Raw genomic sequence first — 15,517 nt, forward strand, 5'->3', positions numbered from 1 at the left:
GGGGGGGGGTGTGTGTGTGTGTTGGGGGGATGTGTATGTATGTGTGGGGAGGATGAAATAATGATAATCTTTATCAGTGTCACAGGCAGGCTTACATTACACTGCAATTAAGTTACTGTGAAAAGCCCCATGACACCTGTTTGGGTACACGGAGAATTCAGAATGTCCAAATCCCTAAGACATGTCGTTCGGGGCTTGTGAGAAGAAACCGGAACACCTGGAGAAAACCCACGCAGACGGGGGGGGCGGGATTCTCCCGTACTCGACGGGGCGGGGGGTTCTGGTGGGACGGAGTGGCGTACACCACTCCGGCGTCGGGTCGCACCTTTAGGGGCTAGACCCGCCCCGGAGAGGTTGGCGCCCCGCCGGCTGGCGTGGAACGCCTTTGGCCGGATTCACGCCGCCCCCGGCGATTCTCCGACCCGGTGGGGAGTCGGAGAATCCCGCTCGGGGAGAACATGCAGATAGTGACCCAAGCCGGGAATCGAACCCCCGGGTCCCTGGCCCTGTGAAGCAAAAGTGCTAACCACTGTGCAATCATGCCTGTGTATGGGTGGGGGATTTTTGTGTGTAGTGTGGTTGTGTGTGGCGGTGGATTGTGTGTGTGTGTGGGGTTTTTTTTGTGTGTGTGGTGTGGTTGTGAATGTGATATGTGTGGGGTGGCAGAGGGGGGGGGGGGGTGTGTGTGAGTGAGTTTGTCGATTTAAAAAAAATAAACTGTTTTGAAAATTAAATGCACATTTTAATTTGCATGAAATGCCAGCGTGTCAGTGGATGGAATGGCTTTCTGGATGAACTGCCGCCTGATCTTAATATACAGAGTCGACAAGTAAACAGTTACTTTGTCCTATGGGATTATGAGTGTGACCAGATTACTGTTCTCCCATCTGCATTGTACGGCATCTGGCTTCTTTATCAACCCACATTCTCTATGCCACAGGAAAGACGCTTGGACCCCAATGATATGTATTTTAGAGTTAGAAGTCTTGCAACACCAGGTTAAAGTCCCAACAGGTTTGTTTCAAATCACTAGCTTTCGGAGCACTGCTCCTTCCTCAGGTGAATCTGGGGATTTCGGAGCAGTGCTCTGAAAGCTAGTGATTTGAAACAAACCTGTTGGACTTTAACCTGCTGTTGTAAGACTTCTTACTGTCCTCACCCCAGTCCAACGCTGGCATCTCCACATCATGTATTGTATATATTTAAATTTTGCCCTGTTTTCAGATTTTCTCATTCCTTGACTAATTCTGCCTGCAAGGATTCTCTACATGCCATTCCCTACTTGGACTGTTAAATGCTGTTAAATTAATTCTCAGATTTTGGGTGTCACTCAAGTCCAAAATGTATTACCCTATCCCTCACTGCTCTTGAGAAGATGGTGGTGAACTGCCTTCATGAACCTGGGACGGGATTCTCCCCTACCAGGCGGGGCGGGGGGTCCCGGCGGGATGGAGTGGCGTGAACCACTCCGGCGTCGGGCCGCCCCAAAGGTACGGAAGTCTCCGCACCTTTAGGGGCCAAGCCCTAACCTTGAGGGGCTAGGCCCACGCTGGAGTAGTTGGCGCCCCACCAGCCGGCGGGAACGGCCTTTGGCGCCACGCCAGCCGGGGCCGCAGGGACTTCGCCGGCCGGCGGAAGTCCATGCATGCGCCGGAGCGTCAGCGATAGCTGACGCCATCCCCGCGCATGCGCAGGGGAGGGGGTCACTTCCGCCTCCGCCATCGTGAAGACTATGGCGAACGCGGAAGGAAAAGAGTGCCCCCACGGCACAGGCCCGCCCGCCGATTGGTGGGCTCCGATCGTGGGCCAGGCCACCATGGGGGAACCCCCCCAGGGTCAGATCACCCCCCCCCCCCCCCCCCCCCCCCCCCGGAGGACCCTGGAGCCCGCCCGTGCCGCCTGGTCCCACAGGTAGTGTAAGTGGTTTGATTCACGCCAGCGGGAGAGGCATTACAGCAGCGGGACTTCGGCCCATCGAGGGCTGGAGAATCGCCGGGGGGGGGGGGGGGGCGGGGCGCGCCGATAGGCGCGGCGCGATTCCCGCCCCCGCCGAATCTATGGTGCTGGAGTCTTCGGGAGACGGCGGGGGCGGGATTCACGCCGGTCCCCGGCGATTCTCCGACCCGGCGGGGATCGGACAATCCCGTCCCTGCAGTCTGTGTGGTGAAGGAACTCTAACAGTGTTAGGGAGGGACCGCCAGAACTTTTACCCAGTGATGATGAAGGAATCAGTGATATATTTCTGAGTCAGGGTGGGAACTTGAAAGGGAAATTGCAGGTGATTGTTTTCCCATGCACCTGCCTCCCTTGTCCTTCTGTGGAGATGCTGGCATTGGATTACTCTGTCAGTTGTACCGTGTTTGTCTTCTGAGGAGGTCGGTGCGATCTCTTGCCTTAGCGCGTTGGAACAGTCGATCGATGAGTCGAGCGCCATATCCCGTTCGTACGAGGGCATCTTTCAGTGTCTGTAGATGTCTGTACTGCTCCTCCTCGTCTGAGCAGATCCTGTGGATACGGAGGGCTTGTCCATAGGCGATGGCTTCTTTAATGTGTTTAGGATGGAAGCTGGAGAAGTGGAGCATCGTGAGGTTATCCGTGGGCTTGCGGTAAAGCGAAGTGCTGAGGTGACCGTCCTTGATGGAGATGAGTGTGTCCAAGAATGCAACTGATATTGGAGAGTTATCCATGGTGAGTCTGATGGTGGGATGGAACTTATTGATGTCATCGTGTAGTCGTTTCAGTGATTCTTCGCTGTGGGTCCAAAGGAAAAATATGTCATCAATATATCTGGTGTATAACGTCGGTTGAAGGTCCTGTGCGGTGAGGAGGTCTTGTTCAAACTTGTGCATGAAGATGTTGGGTATTGAGGTGCGAATGTGGATCCCATGGTCCATCTACTTCATACGCTGCAGGAAAGGATGTCCCGAAGCGTGGTACATTGGCGAGACCATGCAGACGCTGCGACAACGAATGAACGGACATCGCGCGACAATCTCCAGGCAGGAATGTTCCCTTCCAGTCGGGGAACACTTCAGTAGTCAAGGGCATTCAGCCTCTGATCTTCGGGTAAGCGTTCTCCAAGGCGTCCTTCAGGGCACGCGACAATGCAGAATTGCCAAGCAGAAACTTATCGCCAACCTCCTGGGCTTGCAAAATCCTACCAACTGTCCTGGCTTGAGACAATTCACACCTCTTTAACCTGGTGATACCCCTATCTTTGGATCTGTAAAGATTTAGTTATCTGCAAATGCTCACATTCTAAGCATTGACTGGCATCTTTGAATTTGTCTATATATATATGTTTCTGGAACATACCTTTTCATTCACCTGAGGAAGGAGCAGTGCTCTGAAAGCTAGTGTTTGAAACAAACATGTTGGACTTTAACCTGGTGTTGTCAGACTTCTTACTGTGCTTGTCCTTCTGGGTAGTGGAGGTCACTGGGTTGGGAGGGGCTGTCAAAGTGCCCTTTGCAGAGTGTAACAGTGCATTTTGTAGATGGTACACACTGCAACTAGGATATGTTAATGTGGAGGATCGAATGGGTGGGCAAGTTGATGATATGCACTGTGTCAGAAAGTTTTAGTGGTGATTAAGCTCCCCGGAGGTTGACTGGTAAAGGCATTGATGTGGTTCTGAGCCATTAAAGGAGAGAGGTCCCATGTTCTGTGACAAAACTAACAGAGACTCAAGAGTGGTTCACTTGCCTACCTCTGTATCAGGCAATGGAGTTTCTTAGGAAAGATTGGGGAAACAAAATTGGGAATTGGGGGGGGGGGGGGGGGGGGTTGAACTGTATTGTTCTATTATGACTGGTAATTTATTTCCTGCTGTATCTACATTATTGACACACATCTGACTGCATGGATAACTGAAATAGTGAAAAGATTTGCTTGCAAATAGTGGTCCATTCTCTGGAAAATCTTCCTTTCATATGTTTCAGTTACTACTTTGGCCGGCGAGCAACCATTCTAATTGCTGAGCCTGAAATGCTGAAGCAGATTATGGTGAAGGATTTCAGCAACTTTGTCAACAGAATGGTGAGTGACATTGAATCCACCTGCAGAGCAAATGACAGAAAGAATTGGCTGTTCCTTCTATAGAGCTAGGTGCAACCTCAAACAAAATCAAGATGAGAATTGGTGATTTTGCCCCTTGTAACCTAGTACCGTAACTCTCCTATTCTCGCCTTCAGTTACAATTTCTATATCGCTGGTATTTTTGCATTGACAGTCCACAAGGCAGATTATTCCAGTCACTCTGATTAAGGATGTTCTGCAAGTTCCTCTCTGCTCCAAAATATGTGTCATTCTAGAACATTGGGCAACCTGATGCCTTGCAATATATACGTACTTGTTGAGCTCTCAACGTGACCTTTGACAAGTCACAAAGCATTATACACCTGAGATACTTGAAAATAAAATAAAAAGCCAATGACAGTAAAGTGACCATGAAACTGTTGCATTGCCGCTGAAATCTAACTGGTGCACTGATGCTCTCTTGGGAAGGAAACATTCTGAGCTGGCTTAGTTGGTAAGTGTTTCCAATTCCACTCCAGAGTGGTTGACTCCTCTGATGTAGCCGACCAAGAATTGCAGTTGTCTGTGGCAGTGTTTCAAGGAGGCATATCCCCCTTTCTCAGGCTAACTAGGGATGCCAATGTAGCAATTTCTGCAGAATAGGTTTAAGACATGTCCTGTTAGTCATTAGCAAAATTTAACCTAATCACTTTGATGTATTACTTTGTAACAGACATATGGCGGGATTCTCCAACCCCCCCCCCCCCCCATGTGTTTCTCGGCAGCGCTGTTTGCTGTTGGCGGGATTTTATCCTCTCGCCGCTATGTGGTGATTGTATATCTGTAGATGCAATAAAACTGAGCAAGCACTAGAGGGAGCATGGGAGAGGTATAAATATACACGAACAGGAAGTCGGGGACACTTCACAGGAACGGGAGCTGGTAGCATGACACAGACTGGCAACACAGATGTAACATGGTTTAAGCACTGAAGAGAGAACAAACTCACAATAAAGCATCTACTTCAACTTTAGGACTATGAGCTTTATTAAGACACAAGGAACCACAGGCGTCAGCACGCTTACTATAAGATTACACAAGCTGCAGACACAGAAATACCAAAATGGCAAGAAAGACGTTGGAAGACTTAGCTGATTTACTACAATTTGGACCTCCACAGCAGCTGGAAACAACTGGTAATTTAAGGAATAACTGGAAATGCTTTAAACAAATGTTGTAAATATGTATCGTAGCAAATTATATGAACGCAGTCTCTGACCCAACAAAAATAGCACTGCTACTCGCAACAGCGGGACAGAAAGCTAGAAAAATCTATAATTGCTTTAAATACTTGAACGGTGAAGACAGCACCAGATTAGAAGTAATACTAAAAAAATTGAAGATTACTGTAACATCAGTAACATAGAACATAGAACATAGAACAGTACAGCACAGAACAGGCCCTTCGGCCCTCAATGTTGTGCCGAGCCATGATCACCCTACTCAAACCCACGTATCCACCCTATACCCGTAACCCAACAACCCCCCCCTTAACCTTACTTTTATTAGGACACTACGGGTAATTTAGCATGGCCAATCCACCTAACCCGCACATCTTTGGACTGTGGGAGGAAACCGGAGCACCCGGAGGAAACCCACGCATACAGGGGGAGGACGTGCAGACTCCACACAGACAGTGACCCAGCCGGGAATCGAACCTGGGACCCTGGAGCTGTGAAGCATTTATGCTAACCACCATGCTACCCTGCTGCCCCTGCTGCTTTGAAACATTCAATGCCCATAGACCAAATTGCACAGCATAGATTGACTCCACAGAGAGAACACTGCACGACTCCACAGAGAGAGCGATGAAAGACTCCACGGAGCGATGACAGACTCCACACAGAGAGCCATGCAAGCTTCCATGGACAGCTCGTTGACAGACTCCAAAATGGAAGCAAGCAAACACTCCATACCGAACGCCATGCTTGCTCAAGACCATGAAGGTCTACCCACTGTATCTGAGCAACCAGAAGCAGACTATGAAAGTTTACCAAGCTCACATAATCAAGAAGAAGACAATGTAAGTCTACCCACTGCATGCAAAAACAGTGACAATGTGATCACACTCGACATACAGGAGGTGCAGGATCACAGCAAGACTGACAGATCACAGCTCATCTGTATAGAAGCACAGAGTATGGCTACCCAAGAGTCCAGAGAGACCACGTCAATAGAAATCTTGAAGATTTGACTCCACAAGAGGAGCACCGAGTCCAGAGAGACCATGTCAATAGAAATCTTGAAGATTTGACTCCACAAGAGGAGCACCAAGACCCACAGCAAAATGAAATTGTGAAGGTTTTGACTCCAGAAGAGGAGCACCAAGAAAGCAAAGAAGAGGAATCAAATCCACTACAAATGACTCCAGAAGAGGAACACCAAGGAAGCAAAGAAGAGGAATCAAATTCACCACAAATGACTGATGTCACCAACATCAGTGCAACATCAGATCATTCTCACCATTCTCTAGACGAAACGCTCAATGTAACAGATACCACAAAGGACACTTGCACCAATAACTGACAATTAAGCAAATTATCCACACGGAACACTCATTGAGCGCAACAAAAAAAAAAACCACAAGAAGCACAGCAGAAACAAGAACAGCAAGAACAAAAATAGCATGAAGCATGACAAGAACAATGACGAAAACAACAAAAACAGAAACAACACACACAAGAAAAACGATGAACAATGACGAAAACAACAAAAGTAGAAACAACAAGCACAACAAAAACAACAACAAGAATGACAACGAAAACAACAAAGACATACGACAAAACAACAACAAGAAAGACAATGAAAACAACAAAGACAGAAACTACAGAAACAACACCAATGAAACAAAGACCTGTGCAAAATGGTACAACTCTGCACATGAAGGACAATGCCACAGCACACTGCAAAACAATGACAAGACAAAAACATGCCATGGCAGGACAAAGAATCTGACAAATTCACATCTGCTCCAGAACAAGCAAGCACACCAGCTTTCAAGGCAGATGACACACTAAATCGATACCACAAGCACAGAAAAAAGTCCATGTCAGTCAACATCAGTGGTTCAACCATTCAAACACCTCGGGATGACTTGTTGGTTACTTAAAAACAAGACACCGACAACATTCACAACGGAGTTGGTATATCAATATCACCACGTCAACAACAAAAAAGAAAAAACTCAACAAACAAATTCATCAAGTTTGGACTCATAAATGTTTTTATTAAGATTGGACTCATAAATATTAATTGGCTTTGTAAAATATCCAATATCATCATCACTTGTACAGATACACATATCATAAGTAATCTAACTGTTTTGTACAATTTTCTTTAACACTGTACACGAAATATGTAAAGAAAAAAGGGGGGATGTAGTGATTGTATATCTGTGTAGATGCAAGCGCTAGAGGGAGCACGGCAGAGGTATAAATACACACGAACAGGAAGTCGGGACACTTCACAGGAACGGGAGCAAGACACAGACTGGCAGCACAGATGTAACATGGTTTAAGCACTGAAGAGAGAACAAACTCACAATAAAGCATCCACTTCAACTTTAAGACTACGAGCTTTATTAAGGCACAAGGAACAACACACATTACTTTGCAACAGACACAGCGCGGGATTCTCCAACCCCAAATTCATGCGTTTCTCACAGCGCTGTTTGCTGTTGGCGGGATTTTATTCTCTCGCCGCTTGTCATTGGGATTTCCCTTTGTAACCCCCCCCCTTCCCCCCGCTGTCAGGAAAACTACTGGCGGGGGTGCGCCTACCGGCGGGAAAAGTGAATCGCTACGAATTCCAGCCTGAGAATAAGGTGTGAAAATCTATTGCCCATTACCGTTTTGGATGCTGTTGGGGGGGGATGACCTACCGGGGGAAGGCCCCAGCGGCCAGGTCTCTGGCACTGAGTCTGGCTCTGGGGCTCAGAAGGGAAGGGGGGAGCATAGAAAAGCAATAGTAATAGGAGATTCAATGGTTAGGGGAATAGATAGGAGATTCTGTGGTCGCGAGCGAGACTCCCGAAAGGTATGTTGCCTCCCGGGTGCCAGGGCCAGGGATGTCTCTGATCGTGTCTTCAGGATCCTGAAGGGGGAGGGTGAGCAGCCAGAAGTCGTGGTGCACATTGGTACCAACGATGTAGGTAGGAAAAAGGGTGTGGAGGTAATAAACAAGTTTAGGGAGTTAGGCTGGAAGTTAAGGGCCAGGACAGACAGAGTTGTCATCTCTGGTTTGTTGCCGGTGCCACGTGATAGCGAGGCTAGGAATAGGGAGAGAGTGCAGTTGAACACGTGGCTGCAGGAATGGTGTAGGAGGGAGGGCTTCAGGTATTTGGATAATTGGAGCGCATTCTGGGGAAGGTGGGACCTGTACAAGCAGGACGGGTTGCATCTGAACCAGAGGGGCACCAATATCCTGGGGGGGAGGTTTTCTAGTACTCTTCGGGAGGGTTTAAACTAATTTGGCAGGGGAATGGGAACCGGATCTGTAGTCCAGCAACTAAGGTAGACGATAGTCAGGACGCCAAAGCACGTAGTGATGCAGTGGGGAAGGTAACAATGACAAAGGAGAGTACTTGCAGGCAAGGAGATGGGTTGAAGTGTGTATACTTTAATGCAAGAAGCATCAGGAATAAGGTGGGTGAACTTAATGCATGGATCGGTACTTGGGACTACGATGTGGTGGCCATCACGGAAACTTGGATAGAAGAGGGGCAGAAATGGTTGTTGGAGGTCCCTGGTTATAGATGTTTCAACAAGATTAGGGAGGATGGTAAAAGAGGTGGGGGGGTGGCATTGTTAATTAGAGATAGTATAACAGCTGCAGAAAGGCAGTTCGAGGGGGATCTGCCTACTGAGGTAATATGGGTTGAAGTTAGAAATAGGAAAGGAGCAGTCACCTTGTTGGGAGTGTTCTATAGGCCCCCCAATAGCAGCAGAGATGTGGAGGAACAGATTGGGAAACAGATTCTGGAAAGGTGCAGAAGTCACAGGGTAGTAGTCATGGGCGACTTCAACTTCCCAAACATTGAGTGGAAACTCTTTAGATCAAATAGTTTGGATGGGGCAGTGTTTGTGCAGTGTGTCCAGGAAGCTTTTCTAACACAGTATGTAGATTGTCCGACCAGAGGGGAGGCCATATTGGATTTAGTACTTGGTAATGAACCAGGGCAGGTGATAGATTTGTTAGTGGGGGAGCATTTTGGAGGTAGTGACCACAATTCTGTGACTTTCACTTTAGTAATGGAGAGGGATAGGTGCGAGCAACAGGGCAAGGTTTATAATTGGGGGAAGGGTAAATACAATGCTGTTAGACAAGAATTGAAGTGCAGAAGTTGGGAACATAGGCTGTCAGGGAAGGACACAAGTGAAATGTGGAACTTGTTCAGGGATCAGGTACTGCGTGTCTTTGATATGTATGTCCCTGTCAGGCAGGGAAGAGATGGTCGAGTGAGGGAACCATGGTTGACAAGAGAGGTTGAATGTCTTGTTAAGAGGAAGAAGGAGACTTATGTAAGGCTGAAGAAACAAGGTTCAGACAGGGCGCTGGAGGGATACAAGATAGCCAGGAGGGAACTGAAGAAAGGGATTAGGAGAGCTAAGAGAGGGCATGAAAAATCTTTGGCGGGTAGGATCAAGGAAAACCCCAAGGCCTTTTACACATACGTGAGAAATATGAGAATGACTAGAGTGAGAGTAGGTCCGATTAAGGACAGTAGCGGGAGATTGTGTATTGAGTCTGAAGAGATAGGAGAGGTCTTGAACAAGTATTTTTCTTCAGTATTTACAAATGAGAGGGGCCATATTGTTGGAGAGGACAGCGTGAAGCAGACTGATAAGCTTGAGGAGATACTTGTCAGGAAGGAAGATGTGTTGCGCGTTTTGAAAAACTTGAGGATAGACAAGTCCCCCGGGCCTGACGGGATATATCCAAGGATTCTATGGGAAGCAAGAAATGAAATTGCAGAGCCGTTGGCAATGATCTTTTCGTCCTCGCTGTCAACAGGGGTGGTACCAGAGGATTGGAGAGTGGCGAATGTCGTGCCCCTGTTCAAAAAAGGGAATAGGGATAACCCTGGGAATTACAGGCCAGTTAGTCTTACTTCGGTGGTAGGCAAAGTAATGGAAAGGGTACTGAGGGATAGGATTTCTGAGCATCTGGAAAGGCATTGCTTGATTAGGGATAGTCAGCACGGATTTGTGAGGGGTAGGTCTTGCCTTACAAGTCTTATTGAATTCTTTGAGGAGGTGACCAAGCATGTGGATGAAGGTAAAGCAGTGGATGTAGTGTACATGGATTTTAGTAAGGCATTTGATAAGGTTCCCCATGGTAGGCTTATGCAGAAAGTAAGGAGGCATGGGATAGTGGGAAATTTGGCCAGTTGGATAACAAACTGGCTAACCGATAGAAGACAGAGAGTTGTGGTGGATGGCAAATATTCAGCCTGGAGCCCAGTTATCAGTGGCGTACCGCAGGGATCAGTTCTGGGTCCTCTGCTGTTTGTGATTTTCATTAACGACTTGGATGAGGGAGTTGAAGGGTGGGTCAGTAAATTTGCAGATGATACGAAGATTGGTGGAGTTGTGGATAGTGAGGAGGGCTGTTGTCGGCTTCAAAGAGACATAGATAGAATGCAGAGCTGGGCTGAGAAGTGGCAGATGGAGTTTAACCCTGACAAGTGTGAGGTTGTCCATTTTGGAAGGACAAATCTGAATGCGGAATACAGGGTTAATGGTAGGGTTCTTGGCAATGTGGAGGAGCAGAGAGATCTTGGGGTCTATGTTCATTGTTCTTTGAAAGTTGCCACTCAAGTGGATAGAGCTGTGAAGAAGGCCTATGGTGTGCTAGCGTTCATTAGCAGAGGGATTGAATTTAAGAGCCGTGAGGTGATGATGCAGCTGTACAAAACCTTGGTCAGGCCACATTTGGAGTACTGTGTGCAGTTCTGGTCACCTCATTTTAGGAAGGATGTGGAAACTTTGGAAAAGGTGCAGAGGAGATTTACCAGGATGTTGCCTGGAATGGAGAGTAGGTCATACGAGGAAAGATTGAGGGTGCTGGGCCTTTTCTCATTGGAACGGAGAAGGATGAGGGGCGACTTGATAGAGGTTTATAAGATGATCAGGGGAATAGATAGAGTAGATAGTCAGAGACTTTTTCCCCGGGTGGAACACACCATTACAAGGGGACATAAATTTAAGATAAATGGTGGAAGATATAGAGGGGATGTCAGAGGTAGGTTCTTTACCCAGAGAGTAGTGGGGGCATGGAATGCACTGCCTGTGGTAGTAGTTGAGTCGGAAAATTTATGGACCTTCAAACGGCTATTGGATAGGTACTTGGATTAGGGTAGAATAAGGGAGTGTAGGTTAACTTCTTAAGGGCAGCACGGTAGCATTGTGGATAGCACAATTGCTTCACAGCTCCAGGGTCCCAAGTTCGATTTCGACTTGGGTCACTGTCTGTGTGGAGTCTGCACATCCTCCCCGTGACTGCGTGGGTTTCCTCCGGGTACTCCGGTTTCCTCCCACAGTCCAAAGATGTGCAGGTTGGGTGGATTGGCCATGACAAATTGTCCAAAATTCTATGATTAACCTAGGACAAAAGTTCGGCGCAACATCGTGGGCCGAAGGGCCTGTTCTGTGCTGTATATCTCTATCTATCTATCTATTAAAAGCCATGGAAATTTTGATAACTGACCCTGAAAGTCATCTGCCTTCCAAATGAAATGCTTCAGGGAACCATTACTGGAAATTCCCACTATTTATTGACCAATATAATCTACAGTCTGAACAATGGACTTCAGTGCTGTGAGGAAACGTAGTCGGCAAAGCTGCAACTGTGCACTAACAAAGAAACTGCCATACCTTCTCTTGCATGCAATGTATCCTGCATAAATTTAAATCAAATACATGGCGAACTTTAGTTTCAAAGCTTTGCCTAAAATAATTATTTCCAGTGCAGCAGCAGTAGTGAAGCTAGTTGGTGGCCAATACCTTCGCATCAGAACCATATCGACATGGAACCGGCATGCTCCACAACTACCTAGTCCGCAGCCATAAAATGCAGCAGGACTGATTAACGAGGGCCGAGTGAGACTTCCTCTTTGGGCCAGAAGTCAGATTGGCTTACAGCTCCATCAGTCTGGGTAGCGCCATTAAGGCGACAGTGACCGCTGTCAGGACTGCTGGTGAAGAGAGGACCCAAGGCTTTGTATCACCGCAGCATGTAAGTCTGGGGCCTTGGGACCGGCGGTTTGGTTCATTGGGGAGGAGGTGGGGGAGGGGGGGGGGGGGGCAGTGGGTTTAAGGGAGGGAGCGAGAAGTTTCAACCTTTGGAGGGGGGGGGGAACACTCCATGATCAGCAAAAGACGGTCTCTCAGGAGCAACCCTCTTCCTGCCCATTTAAGTTTAAAACTCGGGCTTCCAACTTCCATCCTGCTGCCCATGCCAAATGCTTTATGGTGTGGGTCAATTGACTTGATAATATCTAATTTTAATTACCCCATTGCAGGGAGGACATAAAATTCAGCTCCTGGTTTTGAGTACAGGGGTGCATGTCTGAACATCAGGTGACTGGACTATGTAGCTCGTTGTGAGGCCCACCACAGTTAAACAGTCAACCAACATACATCCAAGTGTTTCTTCGGGCAAAATCTCAGAGCGAGCTTCTGGCTGTGGGCAATGGAGCCCAGCAGTCCACACATTCGAAAAAGGAACACATTTTAAAAATAGGTGTTTTACCCGGAGGGCTATATTTTGGCCGCTGTAGGATGTGCTTGTAAAAATGGCCTCAAGAATCCTGAGATGCTTAACTGATAAATTCTTCTTCTTTCTTTCAGAAAGTAACCTTTTCCAGCAAGCCACTAATTGACAGCCTTTTGTTCCTACAAGATGCAGATTGGAAAAATGTCCGCAGTGTCTTGACACCAACTTTCAGTAGTGCAAAGATGAGAGAAGTAAGAATCAGTCAGTGCTTTAAAGTCTTTCCATTAAAAGTTCCATTTTAGGGCAGCACGGTAGCCTAGTGGTTAGCACAACCGCCTCACGGCGCTGAGGTCCCAGGTTCGATCCCGGCTCTGGGTCACTGTCCGTGTGGAGTTTGCACATTCTCCCCGTGTTTGCATGGGTTTCGCCCCCACAACCCAAAAATGTGCAGAGTAGGTGGATTGGCCACACTAAATTGCCCCTTAATTGGAAAAAATAATTGGGTAATCTAAATTTTAAAAAAAAAAGTTCTATTTTAAAGTCTTTCCATTAACACATTTATATTTTATGAATCAATAATTAACTCTTTAGACTTCAAGTTTGTTGTTGTGTTTATCTTTCTGATATCAACTTTTTGTGCTCATTAAGTTAACCGATGTTAATGTGAGAAATTTGAACCCTTCCTATTTCTGGGAGGTAGTGGGTATGGTAGTATGATGGCAATGCAATCCCGGAGAACTGGACAAATAGTCTAGGGGCTTTTCACAGTAACTTCATTGAAGCCTACTCGTCACAATAAGCGATTTTCATTTCATTTCATTTTCAACCTAACTGTGACAATAAAGATTATTATTATTAAATAATCCAGAGAACGCCAGTTGAAATCCCACCACAGTAGTTCAAAACATTTAATTCAGTGTAAGAAAATCTGGAAATAGAAAGCTGGTGTCACTTGAAGTGACCATGGAGCTGTCGGGTTGTTGTAAAAATCCAACTAGTTCGTTAAAACTCTTTTGGGAAGGTGACTTTGTTGTCTTTTACCCATTATTGCACATATGTGACTTGAATCCCGTATAAACATGGTTAATTCTTAACTGCCCTGAGTAAGCCGCTCAATTGCAAGGGGGATATGTAATAAATGTTGGTCTTTCCTGAAATAGCCTGATTTAATGAAACAAAAGAATCTCAGCATCGGGAGATTGATACGTGCAAGTGGAGACAGTGTGAAAGAAGGGACAGTTGGGAGGTGGAAAACAACACGAGAGGAGAGGCAGGTCATAGAAGGCAGAGAGTAGCAATGGAAGGATGCTTTTCTGATTGGAGGGCTGTGAATAGTGGTGTTCCGCAGGGATCAGTGCTGGGACCTTTGCTGTTCGTAGTATATATAAATGGTTTGGAGGAAAATGTAACTGGCCTGATTAGTAAGTTTGCGGACGACACAAAGGTTGGTGGAATTGCGGATAGCGATGAGGACTGTCAGAGGATACAGCAGGATTTAGATCATTTGGAGACTTGGGTGGCAAGATGGCAGATGGCATTTAATCCGGACAAATGTGAGGTAATGCATTTGGGAAGGTCTAATACAGGTAGGGAATATACAGTGAATGGTAGAACCCTCGAGTATTGACAGTCAGAGAGATCTTGGTGTACAGGTTCATAGGTCACTGAAAGGGGCAACACAGGTGAAGGTAGTTAAGAAAGCATATGGCATGCTTGCCTTCATTGGCCGGGGCATTGAGTATAAGAATTGGCAAGTCATGTTGCAGCTTTATAGAACCTTAGTTAGGCCACACTTGAAGTGTAGTGTTCAATTCTGGTCGCCACACTACCAGAAGGATGTCGAAGCTTTAGAGAGGGTGCAAAAGAGATTTACCAGGATGTTGCCTGGTATGGAGGGCATTAGCCATGAGGAGAGGTTGAATAAACTTGGTTTGTTCTCACTGGAACGAAGGAGGTTGAGGGGCGACCTGATAGAGGTCTACAAAATTATGAGGGGCATAGACAGGGTGGATAGTCAGAGGGGTCAATTACTAGGGGGCATAGATTTAAGGTGCGAGGGGCAAGGTTTAGAGGAGATGTTCGAGGTAAGTTTTTTATACAGAGGGTAGTGGGTCCCTGGAACTCACTGCCGGAGGAGGTGGTGGAAGCAGGGACGATAGTGACATTTCAGGTGCACCTTGACAAATACATGAATAGGATGGGAATAGACGGATATGGACCCTGGTAGTTTAGAAGATTTTAGTTTAGACGGGCAGCATGGTCAGCGCAGGCTTGGAGGCCGAAGAGCCAGCTCCTGTGCTGTACTTTTCTTTTTTCTTTGTTCTTTGAGATTGAAAACAGTGCGTGAGGAGAGGCAGTCGGGAGATTGAAAACTGTGAGAGAAGAGGCAATTGAGAGACTGAAAATAGCACGAGAGGAGAGGCAGTCGGGAGATGGAAAACAGTGCGAGAGGAGAGTCCAAAGGTTAGGAGGGTTCGTTATGCTAAATTACCTCTCGGTGAGATTACAGGTATAGGGTGGGGGATTGGGCATAGGTGGGGTGATCTACCAAACGACTTGTCCAAACCAGGATCTTTATTAAATCACACGTGGTAAGATGGAGTTTCTTTGTACTTCCCTGGAACTACCTTTAGGGACGACTATCCTCTTGTACGTCTTGTAACCATCTCCAGATCACTCGAAGTACCCGCACTTGCGTCTCAGTGCTTTGTCACATGACACCTGT

General features: G+C 46.9%; 1 protein-coding gene across 3 annotated transcripts in view; it reads left to right on the top strand.

Annotated features, from left to right (window-relative positions):
* tbxas1 (thromboxane A synthase 1 (platelet)) overlaps positions 1-15,517 on the top strand; it is a 321,143-nt gene that overhangs the window by 148,993 nt on the left and 156,633 nt on the right. For all 3 annotated transcript variants that reach the window (XM_038780696.1, XM_038780697.1, XM_038780698.1), the window contains 2 exons: positions 3,942-4,038; positions 12,927-13,043. In XM_038780696.1, the coding sequence (XP_038636624.1) occupies positions 3,942-4,038; positions 12,927-13,043 (214 nt within the window). The remainder of the gene's footprint in view (positions 1-3,941; positions 4,039-12,926; positions 13,044-15,517) is intronic.

This window comes from Scyliorhinus canicula, chromosome 20, assembly GCF_902713615.1.
Source record: "Scyliorhinus canicula chromosome 20, sScyCan1.1, whole genome shotgun sequence".
NCBI lineage: Eukaryota > Metazoa > Chordata > Chondrichthyes > Carcharhiniformes > Scyliorhinidae > Scyliorhinus > Scyliorhinus canicula.